Genomic DNA, 24404 nt, shown 5'->3' with positions numbered 1-24404 from the left:
CTTCTTCTTCTTCTTCTTCTTCTTCTTCTTCTTCTTCTTCTTCTTCTCCTTCTCCTTCTCCTTCTCCTTCTCCCTCTTCCTCTTCTTCTTCTTCTTCTTATTATTATTCTTTGTAGCAAGACAGAGGGAATGGGGAGAAAGAAAGCCTGCCAGAGCCTCGCTCACTCCCCACCCTTGAGCTGGCCAGAGTCCCTTCAGAATACACCTTTACACTCTGATCTAGTTTTGAAGGAGTCAGTTGTCAAGCCTAAGGAGCCGCAAACCTCTCTCTGGCTTTCTGCCTCACACACTGCACCTTTCAAAAGCGCATGGGTTGCCTCTTCTTGGACTCCCAGCCTCCAAGCTGTGAGCTAAGCAAATACCCTTTCCCTCTAAAGCTGCTTCACATACTTTTGTTTCATTGCTGAGGAGCGGAACTCCAGCCTCCAGCATGCTGAGGGGTGCTCTACCAGGCAGCTACTCTGGAGGAATGCTGTTGTAGTAAAAATGAAAAACAGACCAGCGCATCCGCCTATGGCTTACAGTAGACACCAGAGGCAGTAGTCACTGTATGTCAGCTCAGAGAGCTGCCAACTGAAGAAGCCAGGCAAGCATGACAAAACAAACAAACAAAACCCCCTGCATTTACACGTGACAAAACAAACAAACAAATAAACACCCTGCATTTATATGCCTCACAGAAGGGCATGATGACGTCATGTGGACACCACAATCTCAAAGATAACACTTCACTCCACCTTAGACTGGTCTGCCTTTTGTTCTTGGCAAACACAGCGAAGAGAGGCGAAGGAGGCAGATATCCTCACCTGCCCTCAGCTGCCCTCTCACCCCGCCCCCGTCACTGTGCCTTCCATTATGCTCTTCATAGAACAGTGCTTGTTTATAAAATCCTTAATCATTTCCAGAGGACAAAAAGAGAATTAAAGGTAGGAAAGCATTTGTAAATTAAAGATAGGAAGCACAGAATTGCTTAAGCGGAGACAGAAGATTAGGACCTGTCTAACACTGCCACCGGAAGTTGGGGAGACAAGGTCTGTGTGGGCCTGGCTGTCCCGGAACTCACTTAATATGTAGTCCACGCTGGCCTTACACTCACAGAGATCCTCCTGCCTCTGCCTCCCAAGCACTGGGGTTAGAGAAGCATGCTACCACGATCAGCTTCTTAACCTTCCTACTCATAACGCCTTGCCAGCTGTGGGTTTCAGGAATCAGACTTCTGCACCCAGCTTTGGCAGCAAGTGCCTTTACTGCCTGAGCTACCCCGCAGGCCCTGCTGTTCCCGAAATTTTTTCCATCCTCCACATTTAAGTAAATCCGTAGGGGGTCTTAACCCATAGGTTAAGAGATTATGGCCTTCGGGGGAGAAGACAGAAGAACAGTGGCCCATATAACTAAATAAGCCCTACAATCAAACCCTGAGGAAGGACTAATTTCTCTCTCTCTCTCTCTCTTTTTTTTGTGTGTGTGTATGCAAGTGTGTGTGTGTGGGGGGTTAGGATCAATGAAATGATGATGCGATGCGCACAGATTTTATATGAAAGAGGTTTATTGGAGATGAAGAGAGAGAGGAGAGCAAGATATGATAGGCAGAAGAAAGGGGGCACCCCGACAGAGAAGGGGAGAGACCAAGAGAGCAACAAAGTGGCAGGTTGGCCCTTTTATGGAGCAACTGAACCACGCCTGCCAGGTGTGGCTACCAGGCTGGAGACACATGATGACATCATAAGTTGCTAGGCAACCCAGAAGCAGGATGCCTATATACTAACAAGGGGTACTTCAGGCTGAATCCATGACCTCAAGCATGCTAGTCAAGCCCTCTACCACAGAACTATACACCCATTTTCTTTTCTTTTGAGACAGGGTTTCTCTGTGTAGTCCTGGTAGACTAGGCTAGCCTCGGATTCAGAGCTCTACCTGTCTCTGCCTTTCAAGTGCTGGGATTGAAGGAGTTCACCACCTCAGCCACTGACAGCTTGAACGATCCCGAGTGGCTGCGTGGCCTGTACCCCCTTCGCCTGGCTGAACTCCTTGTCTCTGCTGGCTCGTCATCATCTCCTTCAGTGAGCTTACCTTCATCATCACGCCTAGTGCGTATTTCTGATCTTCCCGCTTGGCAGCAGCTTTTGCTTCTGTGGCCTCTTTTGCTTTCTCCTGTGCTTGCAAAATAGACTTTTCTCTTATTCTCTTCATCATCTCTTTGTCGACTGCAACAGAAGAAAAGCACTAAATCAGGGTTGTGCTTGATTTGTTTTATCAAGGAGAAAAGCACTTACACTGATCTGGATAAGATTTCTTTAGATCCAGTTTTATAAAAAGTAAAAAACTTCGAGACAGCATCTTTTACATGGCCCAGGGCGGTTTTGCAGTTCTGATCCTCTTACCTCAACCTCTTTAAGAGCTGAAAGTGCAAGCATATAATACCACCTGGGGTCACCATGACGCCCAGAGTGAGACAAGATTTGAGACAAGGTTTCATGTCGCCCAGCTTCCCCGGTGCTCGAGGGAACAGGTACACACTGAGCTCTCATGAATGACACCAAGCTCAAGTGAACAACTTTCACTAAAAAAACTTACCATCTGGCATGGAAAGGGCCTCCCACAAAACTGGTTCCTTTTTATACAATGTGAAGAGAATCGTGTCATTTCCAATCTTGGCTTTGCTATTCCCATCATCTATGGGAGCATAGAGAAACACCTCAAATAAAAATGGAGGAAAGTTGACCTGTTCAGAAGAGAGAAAGCAGGCATTTAGTTACACAGATTGAAGACACTGCCATTAAAAAAAAAAAAAAAAAAAAAAAAAAAAGCGTCTGGGGCTGGAGAGTCGGCTCAGAGGTTAAGAACACTGGCTGTTCTTCCAGAGGTCCTGAGTTCAATTCTCAGCAACCACACAATGGCTCATAACCATATATGGTGATATCTGGTGCCCTCTTCTGGTGTGCAGGCACACATGCAGGCAGAATTCTGTATAAATAAAAAATAAATAAATCTTTTTTTTTTTAAGTCTGGGCTAGAGAGAAGGTTCAGTGATTGAGAGCACTTGCTGTTCTTGCAGACAACCTGGTTCTGAGCCTAGCGCCCACATGGAGACTCGCACCATCTAAACTCCAGTTCCAGGGTTTCTGACATCCTCATATAAACTACAAGGATATCAGACAAGCACATGGTACACATATGTACACAGAGGCAAAACAGCCACACACATAAAATAGGTCCAAAAAAATTACAATTATTTATTCTAGAAAAAAAAAAAAACCCACATTAGGGCAGGGGTGTAGTTCCTGGCATGGTGTCAAATGCTTGTGATCTGGGCACTTAGGAGGTGGAGGCAGGACGCTCAGACATTCCAGATCATGCTCAGCTACCATGTGGGTTTGAGGCCAGCCTGGGCTATCCCAGACCCAGTGATTTCTCTCAAAACCCCACTGAATTTATTCCAGGTAGCAAAATGTAGCAAAGCATATTGAGGGGATATGAGGAAGCAATGGATGATGGTAACCCATGACCTGAGTGTGTCTGTAAGATGACACCACACTGGCAAGAGATGTGTTCTTGTTGTTGCTTTCATGACATCTTTGCGTGCATGCGCGTGGGTAGATGAGTACCATGGCATGCATGTGGAGGTCAGAGCACTGTGGGAAGCTGGTTCTCCCCTTCCTGAGAACTGAACTGAGGAGGTTGGCAGGCTAAGTGCATTCACTCTTTGACCCATGTCACCAGCCCTAGATTGGCTTTTTAAAACAGGACTTTGAGTTGAGGTCCAGCCAGGGATGGTGAAGCATCCCACTAATCCCAACACTTGAAAGTCTGAGGCACGGGGGGATTGCCTAAAGTCCGAGGCCAGTGTGAGCTACTAAGATATTTGTCCCGACTCCAAACCATTGGGGTTGGAGGGATGGCTCAGTGGTTAAGAGCATTTGCTCTACATGCGAACATTCATATACATATATGCACACACATACATTATGCATATATTATACATGTATGTATAAATTATTCATATGTATACACATGCCTTGTGCATATATGCATACATGTGTACGTGTATGTATACATATATGTGCACATATGCGTGTGTGTGTATACATATATGTGTCTGTATATTTATAAATATATAGCATAGCAAATACTGGACGCTAGGTTTGATCCTTTAGCATGACAAAAAGAAAATTAACTGGGGCTGGAGAGGTGGCTCAGAGGGTAAGATCGCTTGCTGCTCTTCCAGAGGTCCTGAGTTCAATTCCCAGCAACCACACGGTGGCTCACAACCGTCTACAGTGAGATCTGGTGCCGTCTTCTGGAGTGCAGGTAGAATAAGTCTTTAAAAAATTAATAAATATAAAAAAGCCCAAGCAATGGGCACAGGACAGCATTTCAGCCCGAGCCGCCGCTGCTCCCGCGGCGCGCTGCAACCCCCCCCCGCCCCGCCCACCTTCAGGTAACTTTCCCCGCAGAACACGTCGGCGTCGCGCACGCACACGCCGCGCAGAGGCAGCGACAGAAAGACCGTGCTCGGCGTCTGCTGCCAGCTGAACTCGCTCACTCGCACCGGCATGGCGGGACCGGGAACGCCAGAGCCACCTAAAGTCGCCAGGGAGCCTGGTTCGGTTGCTAGGGAAGCCAGGAAGCGGGGCTGCCAGCACTTCCGGTCGTCGGGACCCTTCCGGGTCAGGGGTCCAGTGGGGCGCGCGGCTTCCCGGCCTACCCTGTGCTTATCCCGGTTGGCTGTGGCCGGGATCGGAGCGTCTGGTTCCAGGCTGCCCTCTGAGGGAAGGCCGTGTTCTTCGGAAAGGGAGACGAGACGGCTCGGGGACAGGAGACTGCCCTGCGAATGCAACTGCTTTTCGGAGGGTCCGGGTTCGGGCCCCAGCCCCCGTGTTGGGCTGGCCGCCATCGCCTGCAGCTCCAACCTGATGCCCTCCTTTGTTTGGCTTCTGAGGACGCCGCAGAAATGATTGCGATTCTTTCCAAATTGCTCTTTTCATGCTAGGGATCGAACCCGGTCCGTAGGCCCAGTTTTCCACATTACTGGAGTATGATACGAACAATAAATGTAATTAACGAGCACCAGAAAAGTTATTTGTACATAGCAAGCTGTATTTTAAACTAAAAAAAAAAAAAAAAAAAAAAAAAAAAAAAAAAAAAAATCTTTTTAACGCCAACGTAATTTATTGCAGCATGTTCAGGACCGATAGATTACTGTCCTTCCCCTGCCGAACCCGAAAAGTTTTGTCAGCAGTTCATCATCTCAAACTTTTTGTCCTTTGGAACAGTGGGAACCACCTTAGCATTCTTTTGCCCTTCAGAGCTGAGAAACCTACAGATCCTGCAGATTTGTCCCATTTTCATCATTCTTTTTGCCATTCCACCCCCTTTTCATTCTATTCCTGTTCTTACCATGTTGTCTTAAGCTCATGTCTCTTCTGGCTTTGTAGTCCCGTGAGGAGCGGGGCATGCGCACACGCATACACACGCAGAAGATGTCTAGGCATAGTGGCTCACACCTGTAATCCCAGCACTTGGGGAGGCAGAGGCATGTAGATCGCTGTGAGCTTGAGCCCAGCCTGATCTACAAGCAAGTTCAGGACAGGCAAGGCTACACAGAGAAACCCTGTCTCAAAATAACAATAATAATAATAGGAATTGATGGGCTGAGCTGGAGCTCAGTAGAGCGCCGACTTAGCATGTTCAGAGCCCTAGGTTCAGTCCCCAGCACGACATAAACCAGGTGTAGCTGTGCATGCGTGAAACCCTAGTATTTGAGAAGTGCGAGCAGGAAGATCAGAAATTCAAGGCCATCTTCTACGACATACTGAATCTGAGGCTAGCCTGGGCTATATGAGACCCTGTCTCAAATAAATAAAGCAGAACTGATGTTTACCAAGAAGCATAATGTCGTTATTTATTTACTTGTTTTTCAAGACAGGCATAAGATTCGCATGTGGAAAAAAAATATGTCCTTTTAGGGTCGAGAGAGATGGCTTACTAGTTAAGAGCACTGACTGCAGACGAGGCTCAATTCCCAGCACCCACAAGGCAGCGAGTTCATGATTGTCTGTAGCTGCAGTTCCGAGGATCTGATGCCCTCTTCAGGCCTCAACGGGCATTGCAAGCATGTGGAGTACAGACGTACCCCAGGCAAAACACTCCTACACATAAAATAAAATAAAGAAAAAGCCGGGCATGGTGACATGAGCCTTTAATTTCAGCACTCAGGGAGGCAGAGGCAGGTGGATCACTGAGTCCGAGGCCAGCTTGTCTTTTCAATCTGGAAAGCATCCAAATGTTTCTCAAGTATATATATAAAAAGAAAGTCCTTAAGGAAAATAACTATTCATTCATTCATTCTGGAGATAAAGTGTCACCGTGATGTGCTGAGATCTCTCCCTTCCTCTCTCCCCCTCCCACCTCTTTCAGTATGTTGTCCAGGCTGGCCTTCAACTCAGTCCTCCTATATCGACCTCTCAACCTCCCCAGTGCTGGGATTATACATATGTGACCCCATATCAGACTTATTCATTCCACATTTAAAAGTTTTAAAACAAAAGATGCAGACTGGAGAGATGGCTCAGCTGTTAAGAGCTTCTCTTCCAGAGGACCCGGGTTCAATTCTCAGCATCCAAACGGCGGTTCACAGCTGTCTATAACTTCATTTCCAGGGGAGCCAACATCCTCACGCAGACATACACGCAGGCAAAACACCAGTGTATATGAAATTAAAATAAATGAAAACTTTTTAGTTAAAAAAAAATGACATCTGTTTGTAGCCCTGGCTGGCTTAGACCAGGCTGGCCTCAAACTCACAGGGATCTTCCTGCCTTTTCCTCTGCATCCCAAGTTCTGGGTTTAAAGGTGTACACCACCATGCCCATTAAGCAGTTTCTTTTAAATTTTATTTATTTAATGTGTTGGGGTATTTTGCTTGCATTTTAATTTAAATATTTATTTATTACAATGTATTCACTTTGTATCCCCACTGCAGCCCCCTCTCTTGTCTCCTTCCAGTCTTACCCTCCCTCCCTCTTCTCCCCCTAGGCCCCTTCCCTAGTCCTCTGATAGGGGAGGACCTCTTCCTCTTCTATCTGACCCTAGCTTATCAGGTCTCATTGAGGCTGGCTATATCATCTTCCTCTGTGGCCTGGCAAGGCTGCACCCGCAGGGGGAGGTGATCAGAGAGCCTGCCACTAAGTTCATGTCAGAGACAGCCCATATAATGTAGGGTAAACATACTAAAACCTATAGCCCTAAAGAAGCTAAACAACAAGGAGGACCCTAGGGAAGAGGCTTAATCCTCATTCAGAAGGGCAAACAGGATGGACATCGGAAAGTAGGAGAAGACAAGGAACAGGACAGGAGCCTATCACAGAGGGCCTTGGAAAGACTCAACCCTCCAGGGTATCGTAGGAGATACTGTGACTCATATCCAAACTTTGTGCAGAGTGCCGGAATCCTTATGGAAGAAGAGGGAGATAGAAAAACCTGGAGGACTCAGGATCTCCACAAGAACAACAGAGCCAAAATACCTGGATCCAGGGGCCCCTGCAGGGACCAATACTCCAAGGATCATGCATGGAGAGGACTTCAAAGGAAGTCCATTAGCTACTCAGTTTCCAAGTGGGTTCCCTAGTAAAGGGAACAGGTGCTGTTGCCTATATTTTTTGTGTACCTTGTTACATTCATGAAGTGCCCACAGAGGCCAGAAGAGGGCATCAGATCCTCCGGAACTGAAGTTACAGAAGGCGGTGTGCTGCCATGTGGGTGCCGGGAATTGAACTCCAACCTTTGGAAGAACAGCCAGGACTCTTACTCATCTCTCTAGCCCCCCACCCCAGGTCCACCCATACCCCATTCCACACTCCTCAAGCTATCTTCTTGATCCTGGTGTCTCCCCTGCAAGTTGAGTCTTCTCTCTTTGCATTAGTTACAATGTTAAAGTTGCACAGATTTAACCTTCTGCTCCACCTCTGTTCTTCGAAAGAAAAAAAAAGTATGTATCAGGACTTTTGTTCCATCAGTATAAATTCCTGGCGAACTCCAGGCCAGAGCCTCCCTTAACGTTCTGTTGGCTCTATTTCATCCAAAGCCAATGCACTCATACCTACTTCTCCTAATGAGAGATAAGAGAGATTCAACTCTTAAAATAATCAGGCCTTCTCCTTAAAAATTACCTTTATTTAAAAGAATCTGAGATCGCGTAACACCACAGGACACAAACTTACAACACATGTGATTCAAGAAAGCCGGCATACATCATTTCCCCTAATAGTGAGGCCACAGAAGGACGGTGCTTACACAGCACACAGGTGACACATGCGTCTCCCTGAAAACAATGGTGACAAGAACACGGTCTGAGGGGAAAGTAAGACCCCTGCTTGTCTCACAACTTCAGGATAAAACAGTAATGTACAGGAGAGGCGTTCAAGGTTGAACTCCAGCATGGTGTTTGGGGCAGGAGGGAACTGAGCAGAACGGGGGAACTGTGCAAGGTTAGGACAGCAGAGGAGAGGGATTTATAACTGAGAATGTAGTGTCTTTTTAAAACTCTCCACACTCGACCGAATTCTGTCAGTTACTGAGCTAGCTTCAATTTCTTTGAAGAGCATAACCTGCCTGTAAGCTCTGTAAAGATAACAATTTGGGGGACCCAGTAATCACCTTATGATTTGTTGTTGTTCTTATTCAGACTTTGTCCAACATTGTTATTCTGAGGCCACATCTCACTGTGCTGGCCCGGAACACACTACCTAGACCAGGCCAGGGCCAAGTTTGCAGAGATCCCCCTGCCTGCCTCTCAGTGCTGTGATAAAAGGTGAGTGCCACCACGCCCAGCCCCCACCATTTCAACTTAGAGTAGTACTTTCTTAAAACGCCATGATGAAATAGAAATACTAGGCTCTAAAAAGACTATTTGTCAAAATGTTAGACAAAATTAAACCCCTAAGATATGGTGCTAAACTTTTAATACAAAAAAAAAACAACTAAGCCTATAAAAATATGGACATTCAAGTCAAATAGAACGGGATTATGACACCATGGGGTGTCTTTACGACTGCATGAGAGTCATTGCTATGCCATCCGGTCAACAGTCTGCAACAAAAAAAACACAGGCTAGAAAACAACCATGTCTTGCTGCAGTCTCAGATACACGAGCACAACCAAGGTACACGTACACTTGGAAATACATCCACCGGTGCAGAAGACTCTGAGTCAGAGCGCTTGTGACCGAAAACTCTAAACTGGAATGTTTAGGAAGATAGTCAACTTAAACACACATCAGCATCTGTTTTTACGTTAAGCATATAATTTCAAACATGCAAATTTGCAATGACCAAATATCATTTTTTTTATAATCCCTTTGGGTACTAATTTTAATGATGGGCTTTAAAAAAAACTATTTATTGGGGCTGGAGGGGTTGGCTTTGCAGTTAAGAGCACCGACTGCTCTTCTGGAGCAGTTCCAATCCCAGCACCCTCACGGCGGTTTACAACTGTCTCTGCCTCCAAGATCTGACACCCTCCTATAGACACACACGCAGGCCAAACACCAGCACACCTCAAATGAGATTTTAAGAAATATTTATGCTACGCGTGTCTCTCTGTGTGTGCGCGGCGGTCTGCAGAGGCCAGAAGCGGGTATTGGAACCCCTTGAAGGGGAGTTACGGGAGGTTCTGAGCTGCCTCACTAGGGTGCTGGCAACTGAACCCGACTTCCCTGAAAGAGCAGCAGGCACTCTCAAGGGATGAGCCATCTCTCCAGTTCCAACAGAAAATGTTTTAAAACTAGGGTTCCTAAGCAAATGCCTCAAAAAGAAAAATGAATTGTGCTTTTGGTTAAATACTCTTAAAAGCATGATTATGATGTTCAGCATCAAACCTACCATCAGGAAGGGCAAACTGAAGAGCACCCATGTTCTTGCACATGGTCACAAATTCTAAGGAAATGGGAGAAGTTTTCTTATCTAACTAATTGTCCCAATTATCTCAATCATTTCTCTATTATTAAAGATGTTTGCCATTATTTTGGTTACAGTACAGCGAATATTGCTTTCAGTTGGGACTCGTCGGCATATGTCAGCTAAGAGAACTCCTCAGGAATCGCAGCCGCGGTAGATGGACTCTTCTTTAGACAGTCTTGCTCTGTAGCCTGGAGTGGTCTCCATCTGCAGAGCCCCCACTCCAGGCTCTGAACACTGGGATTGTGGGTTCACACTACCATGCTGAACCGGTTGAAACTTTTAGGTGTGTTTATTGTATCATGAACACCATTGAGCTGCTACCACCAATTTCACTCCCCCAACACCTCAAAGACATCAAGCCTTTACTAACTAACCCATACCTACTCATGTTTCACTGACTTCATAGAGTAGCTGAAAACATCCCAGCATACGAAATCATTAGAATTACATAGTAATTCCCTTTGCCATAGGAATAAAGGTTGGACAAAGTCTGGAAACCTTTTATTTTCCAATTTGAATTACAGTGATTTTTTTTGCCACAGACCACAGCACTGGTGCATGTATGATTTCAGACACACACTAGGAACAAAAGGACGACCTACCGCCGAAATACATGTCACCAATGTGGAGCACACTTGGGTTTGTGTAAAAGTGCTGAACCGATATCTCAAAGAGAGGCATAGGTCAACGGTACATCAAGAAGAGAGAGTTTTACATGAAGCAACGGTTCAACTCGCATACACCATGATCAGAAGCAGGGCTCTTATAAAAGATAACATCTTCACTAACGAGCAATACCACCTACCTGTCCGAGGAACAAGAAAGGTGCAGGTACTTGGAGAGCTGCCAATGTATAACTGCAGGTCACATGCTACTGGGGGACCCGGAGGCAGGTGAGGCTTCCCGCCCAGGGTGGTTTTGGAGTTTTGAAGTACATACAGGCAAGTGTCTGGTGTGCTGAGGGTCTGGCCTCTATGTGGCCTTCTTCTTCCCCCTCCCTTTGACCATCTGACAGGGGAGAAGAGAGGGTTCTCCCTAGCTCCATACTTCAGCACCTCCAAACTCCCATCACGCGACCACTGAGAATCACTAAATGCAGGCGTGATCTTATACTGTTCTCGTGAGTAAATGGAGGGAGAGCAAGAGGAAGTTACTGAAATTTGGGGGTCAGAAGGGAGCCTCCGAGCTCGGGAAAACTACAGAAAGTCCAGAGAGTCTGAAGGAAGTAGTCTGAAGACAGGGGCAGCTGATTTGCGATCATATGGGGTCTGGGCTACAGCCCAACATCACAGAAGGATGTCCTTTCCTTTCTTTTCTTTTTCTTTCTTTTCTTTTCTTTCTTTCTTTCTTTCTTTCTTTCTTTCTTTCTTTCTTTCTTTCTTTCTTTTCTTTCGAGATAGTCTTATGTACCCCAGGCTAGCCTCAAACTACATAGCCGAGAATGACTTTGAGCTTCTGATCCTCCTGCCTCCACCTCCCAAGTGCTGGGGTTACAGGTGGATACCAGCATGCCCATTTTGCGTGGTCCTGGGGATGGAACCCGGGTCTCCTGCATCCTAGGCTCTACTAACTGAGCCACATCCCCAGCTCACAGAGCAACTTCCAATCGAAGGAACGATGAGGAAGTTGGAGCATCCTGGAGGGGGAATGACAAACCTGCTTCCTCAGCAGGTGCTAAGAGGGCAAGCAGGAACTACCCATGGCAGTGAGCTCAGCCTTTCCTAGGGACTACTTCGCTAGGACGGAAGGCCGTTGGTGCTTTCTCTCATATCAATGTGTGATCAGGAGAGGCAACTACGCTGCAGCTTACACCCTCACGGGCTTCCCTAAGAGTCTAACCGTCTTGCACCGCCTTCCCAACTATTATTTACAAAGAAGCTTTGTGGGTCTGGTTGAGTTTCAACTCTTAAATTAGGAAAGCCTAAAATAGCACAAATGTACATGCACACAAAACCTCTCTACATTACAAAAAAAGCTCTACACAACTTAGGACCCCCTCCCCCCTTTAAAACTGCTGCTTGCTTATCTGCTTAGTGTTCTATCAGCCCGTGTAGGATGCCCGAGAAATGCTGTCATGCTAGTTTGTTCAAGACAGCTAAGTCGGAAAGAATATTAGATGAAGATGCTTGATACTCTTTTAGGATGGCAAGTCATCAGACTGCATGGTGGCCAACATTATTAAGAATTTTTCTAAGCTGTGCTGGGGCACGCCTGGGATCCCAGCACTCTAGGAGGCAGAGGCAGGCAGATCGCTGTGTGTTCGAGGCCAGCCTGGTCTACAAAGCCAGTCCAGGACAGCCAAGGCTACACAGAGAAACCTTGTCTCAAAAAACCAAAGGGTTGGAGAAAATAATTTTTCCTATCACTAGGAAGAGTTGGATGTCTGAAAAACAAAAACAGAAGAAAGAGAAACTCAAAATCTAGCTGTCATTTCATTCTGCTCTCTTACAGAGAACAAACGCCAGTGCAGTAAAACCTTACTTCCTGTGTGCAACCTTCTAATCTGGGTAACAAGGACCGCAAGAGCATCATTGTTCCACCCCAGGGGAAGACACTGACCAAATTCCTAATTCTATTTGACAACAGCTTTATTTTCTTTGATAAGCTAAGCTGCTTCAATATTTGTGTATTCTGGGCTATCTGAAACACGTGGACCAGAAATCCTCTAGTGAACAAGCAAGGAAACTTCTCAGAAAGTGTGTGTGTGTGTGTGTGTGTGTGTGTGTGTCTGTGTGTGTGTGTGTGTCCGCGCACGTGCACGCTCCATATTTCAAAATCTGCACAAAGGGCTGGAGAGACGGCTCAGGGGTTAAGAGTAAGTGACTGCTCTTCCAGAGGACCCACGTTCAAATCCCAGCATCCATATGGAACCTCATATGCAGTCCCCGCCATGGCCAGAAGAGGGTAGCAGATCTCCTGTAACTGGAGTTACACATGCTTGAGAGTGTGTGAGTGCTGGAAACAGAAGCTGGGTTGGTCGGTGAGAGCTCTTAATCCCAGATCTGATGCTTCAAAACTTCATCAGCAAGTTGGCCAGGGTTAACATAGAGCCAGGTTCAACTTCAGCACAGCTTGAAGATGAAGGAGTGAGCAGGGCGCCTTTCAGGGAAGAAAAAGGATTAGACCAGGAAATACACAATTCTACGGGTTCTTCTTCACCTCTTGTATATATTTTTAAGTTGAAAGCTGTTTATCACCTTTTCTAAGAAAGTCATGTGAATCTGTAACAGACATCTTTGGGCAAAATGAGACAAATTTTCTGGGCATGCTCATAATTCATCACCAAAACCATCTATATATACATTTTATAAAATTTCATAGTATTTTATGCACACAAACGTGTAACTAAAAGTAAATTCAAACCTGTGAAGATAATTATCAGCTTTGATTACAGGTTATCCCATGACTCATGGCTGAAACAAATATTGGGCTTTTCTTTTCTTTTTTTCTCCCTCCCCCTCCCCGCTTTCAAAAAGATAGGTTCTCAATATGTAGCCCTGGCTGTCCTGGAACTTAGTATGCAGAACAGGCTGGCCTCAAACTCAAAGATCCAGTTGCCTCTGCCTCCAGAGGGCTGGGATTGAAAGTGTGCACCAGCTGGGTTCTTAAATTTTACAGATTCTTACTATGATGTCTGGCAAATGTAAAGCATGTGAAATTCACCTGTATTTTTTTTTTAAAGCAACACCTTACAAATAAAGTGAAATAACCACCTTATAAATCATCTGTCCCTAGAGGTCGTCTCGTCTTCACAAAGACAGCTAAGCACTAAAACCACCAGCAATAAAAGGCTTATCGAACGGCATGACCCATTTTAGCAATAACCAAACCAACACTGCCACAGTGGAACATCAGTTTCTGCGCATCTTGTTCAGCTCAGTCCAGAGTCAGGACCTAACACTAGGAGTGAGCACCCAGCACCAGATACAGGATCTCTCAAAAGTCAGGACTCCAGGGGCTAGAGATGCCATAGAGGTGAAGCTTGTGGACTACTCTTGCCAAAGGCCAGGATCTGGTTCCCAGTATACTCACCACAGGCTGCTCACAACTGCCTGTAACTCCAGCGGTGGATCTGATGCTCTCTCCAGGCCTCACGGGTACGGCATGTATGTGCACAGACCCACATAGATACACATAGACAAATCTTTAAAACGTCAGCACTCAAGAGGATTTCAAGAACAAACCTGGATCTTTAAACATTTCAGAAATTTAGCTCTAACAGAAATAACAGCCTGAGACGATGTGGTCACATTGTCCTGAATACCAGCACGCGGCAGGCAGCCCACCCTGTCCTCAGCTTCCTGCAACTGCTCAAGTTTGCGCCTGAAGAGATGTTGGTTACAAAGCTCATTGTCATGTCATTTCCTAAAACTGTGATGATATATATTACACAGTTACCCAGTTCTAGCTAGGCAAGGGTAGATTGAAAAAACCTTGTGTTACCTTGTAGTGCATGAAACCGTTATATGTATCAAAATTAGAGCACTGTATTTTAAGTTTAAGTCAGTGATAATCTACATCAGAAACACCATTTTCTACCAACAGGATATTAAATGTCTAATATTCACAAAATTCATCATTTTGTCAACTGTACAAATTATTCAAACCCTGTAGTTACTTAATTGGGGCATGGTGTTGCTTAGAAAACAGGCCCAAATGATAAAAAGCTAGCTTTCCACTAAACAATGCTCTAGGGATAACGATGGATGACAAAGCGCACAGCCCAAGATGGTTAACTGTGCCTTAGTGCTGTGAGACACTTAAGACATGAGAGAGACAGTCCTACCGTGTCAAAGTGTGGTTTCTGTTCATTAACAAAAAGATTTTATTATGTATACAATGTTCTGTCTGCATGTACACCTGCAGCCAGAAGAGGGCACCAGATCTCATTATAGATCGTTGTGAGCCACCATGTGCTTGCTGGGAATTGGACTCAGGACCTTTGGAAGAGCAGATGGCGCTCTTGACCTCTGAGCCATCTCTCCAGAGCCACAAAAAAAGATTTTTAAAAGCCAGAACATCTTTTTATTTACTTTTTAAGTGTATGGGTGTTTTACCTGCATAAGTGTCTGTACACTATATGTGGAGATCAAAAGATGGAATGGGAGCTTCTGGAACTGGAGTTACAGATGGTTGTGAGCTGCCACACGGGGGATGGGAAACAAACTGGGGTCCTTAAGAAAGTCAGCTAGTTCTCTTAACTGCTGAGCCATCTCCTCAGCCCCCATGTCAATCAAGAATCTTTACACACTTTTATGTTTCTTGATAAATGTGTGGCTGCTCTCGTTGTTCTCTTTCCCTTCAAGTGAATAAATTATCTCCTTTGAGACTACCACAGTATTTAGAGTTTTGACATTTTTAACTGTTTTTAACTATTGTGTTTTAAGATGTTTTTATTTTATGTGTATCTGTGTACACATAAACATGTGTTCACTTTGTGTGTGCAGTGCCTACAAATGCCAGAAGAGGGCACCAGAGTCCCTGGATCTGAAGATACAGGCGGTTGTGAGGTGACCATTGTGGGTTCTGGGAACTGAACCCAGGTCCTCTTCAAGAGCAGCAAGAGCCAGGCCACCAGTCCCACATTCTAGAACTTTTTATAGTCACACTGATAATGAAAGGCAAAGCATCATTAGGGATGGTCATCAATATGCCACCATTGTCTAAATTGCCACCATTTGCTTATACTGGTCACAGGTTATGATCTGCTCCAAAAATATGTGTGTGTCATTTTGGACCTTAGAGCATCCCTCCGGAGGTAAGGTCCTCTCGGGTGCATCCGACACTGTTCCCAGTTTCAGCAGAAGTGACTGACCCTGAAACACAGCCCCGAGTAAGCCTTGTCCCGGCCTCTTCACTGCTCTTTACTTTAAAGTGGATTTTGAGCTTCCCTGAGGTTCACTTTACAGACTCAGCTCTCCAGAACAGCGCTCCAGCCGGCACTGCTTAGTTCACAGGGCGGCAGAGCCCTCCCTGTAGGACCACGCTGCTGCTTCTGTCTTTCCCCGCAGTCTGTCCCGGCTTAAAAGCATGTAGAAGAAAGTGTTCACAATGCTGAAGCTATTGCATTATTATGAGGAGAACATTGCCAAGACCCGAATAATTAAAAAACTGAGCGCATAGTGCCAGCGTAATTCTAAATGACACACGAGGAAACCCTTGCCAGGCCAGTTTTACTAAAATCAGCGAGCTGACATCAGCAGTTTCACAAGCACAACCCACCGGCCAATTAGCAAGTACTACTGGGAATAGACTATATGCCGTGATCCAAGTCTGTCTTGTACCTACATAGATATCCCAGAAAGACTGATTTGAACAATGAAATTCACAGATTCCAAAGACCCAAGCAGAGGAGGGATCAATGTCAAATTCTAACATTAAAAGAAAACATTAAACTCCAGTAAACACACAGATTCCCCCCGCCCCACGTTACCCCTACACAGACTGTATTCGGAGAACATGTTAAATCTATCTACTCTTAAACTAAACGTGTGCTGTCACACGGTCAAAGCTTAGTGCGGGAATATTTTTCAATACTAACTTTTAAAAGTTACAACTCGCCTACCTTTGTCATATATTATTTTGAAGCTTCAAGAGGCTTTTCTGTTTATGATAAATAACAATGATCATTTATTTGTAAATGTCTCTACAGTAACCCCCTCCCCCCGAACATTAACCCAACAACAAACAAAAAACCAAGAAAATGAAGCATGATGTTAGTAAGAACTGGTATTTGTGTGTGTGTGTGTGTGTGTGTGTGCATTTAAAAAAATAATGTCAACCATTAAAACCCTAGGTCACCAAATCTCCGTTCTACACGGGAAGGGGAACCCACGTTAGTTGACGGTGGCGCTCAGGCATCCCCGCCCACGGCGGGTGGCCCGAAGGCCTCCCTAGTGCGCATGAGCTGGACATCCTTGTCAGCCATGCAGGTGTCACAGCCCCACACGGCGGAGGCCTCGGCCGTCAGGAGCCCGTAGGCCGTTTCCGTCATTCCGGTGCAGATGCGATGGAACCACTTCTGACAGGAGGCCTCACACAGGATGGCGTCCTGGTCGTCGTTCACTTCGTTGGTGCAGATCCCGCACGGGTACACCGGGTCGGAGGACGAGTGGCCGTGCCGGCCGGGGTGCAGGGAGAACTTGCGGCTCTTGTCCGTGGTGCCCAGGTCGGCCGGGCCCCGGGGCTTCGGGGGCTTGTTCTGGGTCCCGTTGGCGTGGTTGGTGGTGGCCTCGGCGCTCCCCGAGCGGCTGTTGTCCTGGACGCCGGTGCTGTTTCTGCTGACGTTCTTGACCTCGATGCTACTCTGATTGCCTGGGTCCTCCATGTTTAGGTGAGGCGGGTGAGAGGAGGAATTCTGATTCGTGGGTTTCGCTGCCCCTTGAGGAAAGTCTTGTTTGGGAAGCGGCGGTTTTGCTTGACCGAATGCGTTTGGCGGTGGGATAAACGAATGATTGGATTCTAACGGAGAGGTAAAATTTGAATTATTTCCAGGGACAAAATTAGATGCCAGGTCAGGATTAGGTACTTGGCCAGCATTCTGTGGGGGAATCTGACTGAAGTTTTCAGCAGGGCCTTGCCTAAAATGCTGGCCAGGCATGTTAATGTCCTGGGCCAGCACGCTATTGTAAGGTGGGTTTCCAAAACTCGAATTATCGTGTGGTCCAAAGTTGAAGGCGTGAGGCCGGTTAAAGCCCATGCCCAGAGGATTCTGAGGAAATGGATGTGGTTGATTCCTGAGTGAGTAAGGACCACAGTAGGGGGCAGACATTCTTGGAGGGACGTGGGGTGGCATTCTGAACGTGCTGTAGCCTCCAAAGCCTGGGTAGCCAGGGTTGAGATACGGACTGGAAGAAGGCAGCGGTTTATACGAAATAGTGTTGTAGTTGTCATCGAAGGGGTTGGCAGCCACTAGATGGTCGGAGTTTGGATTTGGTGGTGGTGCATACTCAGACAATGGAGGAAAGGAAGGCCCCTGCAAAGAGAATAAAAAAAAAAAAAAAAAAAAAAGACAGTCTTGATGCAAGTATTTAATTATACTTGATGAAAATACATAGAGCTGGAGAAATGGCTCAGTGGTTAAGAGCACTGGCTGCTCTCTCAAGAGGATCCAACTTTGGCACCCAAAGCATGAGTCACAACCATCTGCAACCCCAGCTCCGGGGCATCTGACGCCCTCTTCAGGCCTCTACGAGCAACAGCACTCAGGTGCACATACCCACAATAATAATCAAACACACCTATACATAATTTAAAATAGAATGAAATCATTTTTAAGACACATGTTTCTCTCACTTAGGAGTGGCGATGAGATATGCTTTCCTAGCTCAAGCCCACTGCTAGTTCAATCCCCCCCTTAACTTTCAAAAGAAGCCCACCACTGGGCTAGAGATATGTCCAGCAGTTATGAGTGCTGGCGGCTCTTCCAGAGGAACGGGTTCCATGCCCAGCACCCAGGTGGTAGCTCACAACTACCTATAACTCCAAATCCAGGGCATCTGAGCCCTCTTCTGGCTCCATGGACACCAGGCATGTGGTACCAGACATCTATGCAAACCGTCCCTCGTACACATACAATAAGAATAGATCATTTTTTAAAAGCCTACCACAACGTTCATGTCTGTGCTTACCTACAGGTAAATTCTCTCTCTGAAAACACGGAAGCATTCTAAGCAAAACTCGCCTTACGCCCCAAATAGTCATAAAGCTAGATAACGATGCACAGATTCCAAGTGTCTTTTAATGTCTAGAGAGCCACAATTAGAGCATTCTCAAAGCCTCTACACATCTTAATAGAAAAATAATGGTTCCACATCAGGTTTAACAGACAGTGACCAAAACAAAATATAATTTAGATTCATATCAAAGTAACTCATACTCATTATTACCAGAAGAGTGCTTTAGTTTATAGCAAATAAATCACAAGGCAGGGCTGGAGAGATGGCTCCTTAACAGCACTGGCTGCTCTGGCAGAGGAGCAGGGTTTAGCTCCCAAAACCTATATGGCACCCACAACCATCTCTAACTCCAGTTTTGGGTGATTCAACGCCCTCTTCTGGCTTCCAAGGGTACTGTATGCACATGGTACACAGATATACATGCAGGCAAACACTCACACAAATAAATAAATGAATAAACAAATAAACTGAAAACCATAAAGGCCTGTGTGTGCAATTATTTATTATAACCACAAGTTACAACAAAGGAGGCTTTTCCGCTATAATTACTTCCTGATATCCACACAATATTGATTACCATAATAACAGAACAATTACTTCAAGTTAAAATTATTTTCAAAATCTTTAAGTAGAACTACAGCTAGCCTAACAGACAGCATGTTGAGTGCAGAGCCCTTCATTAGGCCCTGAAGCAGACAGGAGGCGAAGCACATAGCCAAACGTAAAAATTCACTTATCCTCTTCATGACGCCAGCAAGCGAACCTTGTTACTAAGGAAAACATCAGGGCTAAAGAGACAGTGGTTAATGAGTTCAGTCCCCAGCATACACTTCAGGTGGCTCGTAACTGCCTGTAACTTCCACACCAGCACAGGAGAAACCCTCTTCTGGCCTCTCCGGATACGTGCACTCACAGGCACAGAGACAGACTTTAAAATGAACAAATGAACAAAACCCAAACAACGACAAAAACCCAGATCTTAAAAGTAGAATTAATTTTAAAAAGGAAAAAAAAAGGGGGGGGGTCAATTTTACCTGTGTGCTGGCCTTGCGTTTTTTCTTATCCGGGCTTCCTAGTTGTATATTTGGCCCTCCTAACCCATCCAGTCCACTGTCACCACCTACAAAAAAAGAAAAAAAAAATCCCACATGGAGGTGAAACTGTCTCAGATGTCTCATAGTAATAGTATATAAGGCAGGACACAAAGACAGGAGTGATTGGTCAGGAAGCTGGAAGGCCCACTCCCCGGGACGAGCAGAGAGTGCTGAAGGCTGCCTTCCTCCCCAGCTGAAAACCTACAGCTCTCCAGGACTCCAGCCCTTTGCTGCCCTAGTGGCTCCTGATTTGCTCTCATCAGAATACAATTTCACCCAAGGCATCTCTGGAGTGTCCTATAATTTTACTTAACAAAAGACAAAGGAAACGGGATAAACAAAAAATGTTTCCAGTCAACCTTTTGAGATGTCAGGAGAGCCACTGGAGTAGTTTATGTAACGAAAGCAAAGATAATTAACAGCATTCTCTTGAGAACCCCATACCTACCCCGGGCCACGTTGTGTTTTTCTACTCTCCTCACGTCTCCTAACTTTCACACTTCAAGTCTACATTAAGATATCTTTAATAAAACCTCCAACTCTACTTCATGCTGACTAGTCCTGAAATTCTTTTTCAGCACTGAAGCCACCAATCTTAGTTTTGCCTTAGTTGTCCCTAAAAGATTAAAGGAATCGTCACTGAGACTACTGACAAGCATCCTTTTTGTCCTGTCCTTATGACTATTTCATGTAGGCGTGTGATATACTTGTGTGGGTGAATGCATGAGGATGAGTGCAAAGGTCAGTTAACACCGTGAGAGAGCTGGTTCTCTTTCCACTGTGAAGTCAGCGGATCAAACTCAGGTCGCTATGTTGCGGCAAGCGCCCTTACCCACTGAGCCATCCCACCAACAACCAGTATCTACAATATTTAACCCATTGTATTGTTTTCTTGTCGTGGGAAAGTGCTTCAGAGGTTCAGTCACGGCTATTTGGCCCAAGCTCTAGCTCACCATCGGGGTAGGCTGGAGGGAATGTCACCCCTCAAGGTAACAGAGGAGGGCGATGAAGAAAGAGAGGACCAGACACAACTGTCAAAGGTGCAGCCCCATTAGGCCTGACCCCCTAAAGCGGCACTCCAACCCTCTAGGTTCCGGGGACCCCGACTTCACTTTGTTATTGTTCACTGATTGTGGAAGCTGTTTCCTGCAGTTCTGTCTCCATGGTCCCGTTTGCTCTTTTGATTAGCACCTCTTTCTGTCTGTCTGTCTGTCTGTCTGTCTGTCTACACAGCTGTCTATTTTGCTTTATTGTTAGATAGTGTCTTAGGCTGCCTTCCTACTGGGTGGTCCGGGACTTCTGCCCTGATGTTCCTTTTCCCAAAACTGGGATGGTCCCCGGAGAAGAACCCTCACCAGTGCCCATCACACTGTTTAAAGTGGCACGGCGTGACAAATGAATGGTTCAGGTCCTTATCCCTCCTGGAAGTCCCGGGTGTAACCACTGGCGTCACCGCTGGCCAAGTGGGACTAACTTCTTCCTAGCTTCTCTACCAGCAGCTTTGCTCTCTGTTCGTCCCGGACCTCCGGCGGGTGGCTCAGACCATCCTCACCCTCCAGGGCCACCGAGACTCACTGGCTGCTGGAGTGTTACAAATCGGCAAGGACAAGATTTACTAACATTGAGGAGGGTGGTCTTCGCCTCTTCCTCAGGCAGGAGTGTTCCTTTTAGGTCAACCAGTCGAGTACAGTGAAAGGCAGGATCCAACAACTCCAGAGGGATCTCCAAAAACATAAGGAACGGCGAGAAGCCTGACTGATGGATCGCTGAGGGTCCAGGGTGGAACAGGGTACTTCTGCCTTTCTCAATCCCCCTTCTTCCTCTTTTCCTAAACCTACTATTTGCACCCTGCTTCATAAGCTTCTTGTCTAGATTTCTTCAACAACCAATCTCAAAGATTTCTAAGCAGGCTTTTAATCAGCTGGCTGCTAGAGGATTATCAGCCCGTAACCATGGGACCAGAGGCCCAAGACCTTTGATTATACACTGACGGTGAATGTCAAGTTTGCCTCAAGGACCGTGGCACCCCAATAAGCAGGAAGTGGACTAATGATAACACCGCCCTCTTTCCTGACCCCTGATTGCTTATTAATCATAAACAAAAAAAGTGGGGAGGAATGTAGGGTAGAAGGTCAGAGCTCACTTCCAGGTTTGAAAACCCAACAATCCCCTCAGCTCGAAATCCCACCAATCCCTGGGTTTGCCCCAAATTCAGGACTTGAAATCTCAACGATCCTCAACCTGGATGCCTCCCGGCAAAGTCTGCTGAAAGAAATTCTGCCTCCGGCTCCGGCTCCGTTCCCTGCTGCTTCTTTGCCCAAGCAGAGGCAACCGCCCTCTTGTGTCTTTCCCAATAAATCTTTTGTGCGAGGTTTGTTGTGGGTGTGACTTGGTTCCCGACTGCCAGGATACCTCTCCCTTTAGAGCAGCACTTCCACTGGGGAAACTTCTCCTCAGGGAGGTATTAGTATTTAATCTCGGAGGGTTTGGGTTGGAGCAGAGCATTGCCTGGCATGTGCCTTGCCCCCAGGGTTGATACTCAGAACTTCAACTCTTCCCTCCAAGCAGAGGCAGGGTACCACCCCACGCAGTATCATTGTCTCAGGAGTCTGTGTTAGACCCTACGTGCGTCCCTCTTGGAGTTCACGTATTTTTAGTAGTTCCGGCCTCCTATGTTTTGTTGCTACCTCCACGAGAATCTTAAAATCCTCCTGTGGTCACTTACATTTGCCATCTGTTAATGACTGTTAAAACTCTGGTGTGCTGTCTCCAGATCAGATACCAACTGAAAAGCATCTCAAGTCCCACCAGCAAGACACAACCGTGAGGTTAACTTGCCACAGATCTCTGTCTTAAGATTGGTAGATCTAGTTCCCTTCTCCTTCTGTGTATACAGATGAACGCACAGTTATACTTTTACAGAATCAAGACCCTTTAAAAGCTTTTTTTTTTTTTTTTTTTTAGTTTTGTATAGGTATTTTGCTCACGTGTATGTCTGTTTACCACATCTTTTCAATGTGCCCAGAGACCAGAAGGAACCCTCGTGAGTGCTGGGAATCCAACCTGGTCCTCTAGAAGAGCAGCCAGTGCTCTTAACTCCTGAGCCATCTCTCTAGCCTCACAAGACAATATCTTTGAAGTAAGAGCATTAAAATGTGAAATTCACTAGCATTTCATAGAGCTAAGAGAAAGCTAACAGAGCAGTGTTCTCTTCATTAAGGGAAATCTTTTCACCTTTTCTTTTCTCCTTTCCTTTCCTTTCTTTTTGAGATAGAGTCTTGTATAGCCCAGGTCGGCCTTTAATTCACCATGTGGATGAGGATGACCTTGAACTTCTGATCCTCCTGCCTTTACCTCCAGTGCTGGGATTATAGGTATGTGTCACTTCTCTGAAATTATGCACATTCCAGCTCAAGCAAGTTTCTGCAAGGATCCTTTTGGGCAGTGGTCCTCAATGTTCCTTACGCGGCCACCCTTTAATGCAGTTCCTCATGTTGTGGGGATGCCCAACATCAAATTAGTCTCATTGCTACTTTAACCATATATTATTATCGTTGATAGGTTAACTATTGTTAACTGTAAATCATAAGGCAGCCGGGCATGGTGGTGCACACCTTTAACCCCAGCACTCAGGGAGGCAGATTGCTGTGAGTTGGATACTAGCCTGGTCTACAAAGCAAGTCCAAGACAGCCAAGGCTACACAGAGAAACCCTGTCTTAAAAAACCAAAAACAAACAAAAAAAAAAAAAAAGAAAGGAAAAAAAAACTTGTCAAATTTATAACTCTTTCATTGTTGCTGTCTGAAACGAGGTCTCTTTAAATAGCCCTGGTTGTCCTGGAACTCACTCTGTGGCTCTGGATGACCTAGAGCTTACTATGTAGTTCAGGTGACCTCAGACTCACAGAGCTCCATCTGCCTGGTCTACAAAGTGAGTCCAGGACAGCCCAGGTTACACTGAGAAACCACATCTCATAAACAAACAAACAAACAAACAAACAAACAAACAAACCCTAATGTTAATATCTGTGTTTTCCAATGTCTTAGGCCACCTCTCCAAACGGGTCCACAGGCTGAGAACCACTGCTCTAGGGCTTAAGAAAAGACACTTTAAGAAACATTAAGTTAGGGACAGAGAGTTGGTTTGGCAGTTAAGAGCACTGACTGTTCTTCCAGAGGACCCTAGTTCAATTCCCAGACCCATGGCAGCTCACAACTGTCTGTGAGTCCAGTTCCAGGGGGTCTAACACCCTGACAGTAACACACATGTAGGTAAGACACCAGTGTGCATGAAATAAAATAAAATTTAAAAAATGCATTTTCAAAAAATGTAAGGACTATTAAAAAGGCCGTTAATGTATGTATGTATGTACGTACATACGTATATATGTATGTGTGTGGTACTGGAGGTTGAATTCAGGGCCTTACACATTGTTAAGCAAATACTCTACTCCTGGGTTACATTCGTAGTACTTCATTTCATTTTGAGATACTGACTCTTTGCTCGGAAAGTTAAGGATATGATTTCATATTTCCGTCTACTTTTGCTTGTCTTAAAATTTTCATTACATTTATTTATTTATAAGCTGGGTGTAGTGGCACATGCCTTTCATCTCAGCACTAGGTACATACATACATACATACATACATACATACATACATACATACATACATACA

General features: G+C 45.7%; 2 protein-coding genes across 3 annotated transcripts in view; both read right to left on the bottom strand.

The window, feature by feature from the left end:
- Positions 1–4576, bottom strand: part of Dnaaf4 (dynein axonemal assembly factor 4) — a 23315-nt gene extending 18739 nt beyond the window's left edge. For both annotated transcript variants that reach the window (XM_055596998.1, XM_055597001.1), the window contains exons 1-3: positions 4433–4576; positions 2575–2722; positions 2071–2204 (exon numbers count right to left, since the gene is read on the bottom strand). In XM_055596998.1, coding sequence (XP_055452973.1) covers positions 2071–2204; positions 2575–2722; positions 4433–4555 — 405 coding nt within the window. In that variant the 5' untranslated portion in view covers positions 4556–4576. The remainder of the gene's footprint in view (positions 1–2070; positions 2205–2574; positions 2723–4432) is intronic.
- A 3582-nt stretch (positions 4577–8158) lies between these two features.
- The window catches only part of Pygo1 (pygopus family PHD finger 1), a 24720-nt gene continuing 8474 nt past the window's right edge, over positions 8159–24404 (bottom strand). The window contains exons 2-3 of the mRNA XM_055598389.1: positions 19669–19754; positions 8159–17931 (exon numbers count right to left, since the gene is read on the bottom strand). Coding sequence (XP_055454364.1) covers positions 16810–17931; positions 19669–19754 — 1208 coding nt within the window. The 3' untranslated portion in view covers positions 8159–16809. The remainder of the gene's footprint in view (positions 17932–19668; positions 19755–24404) is intronic.

Source organism: Psammomys obesus, unplaced genomic scaffold (assembly GCF_907164565.1).
Source record: "Psammomys obesus unplaced genomic scaffold, mPsaObe1.curated_primary_1811, whole genome shotgun sequence".
Classification (NCBI taxonomy): domain Eukaryota; kingdom Metazoa; phylum Chordata; class Mammalia; order Rodentia; family Muridae; genus Psammomys; species Psammomys obesus.
Note: the sequence above shows the minus strand (reverse complement) of the source record. Positions and strands in the feature narration are given on the sequence as shown.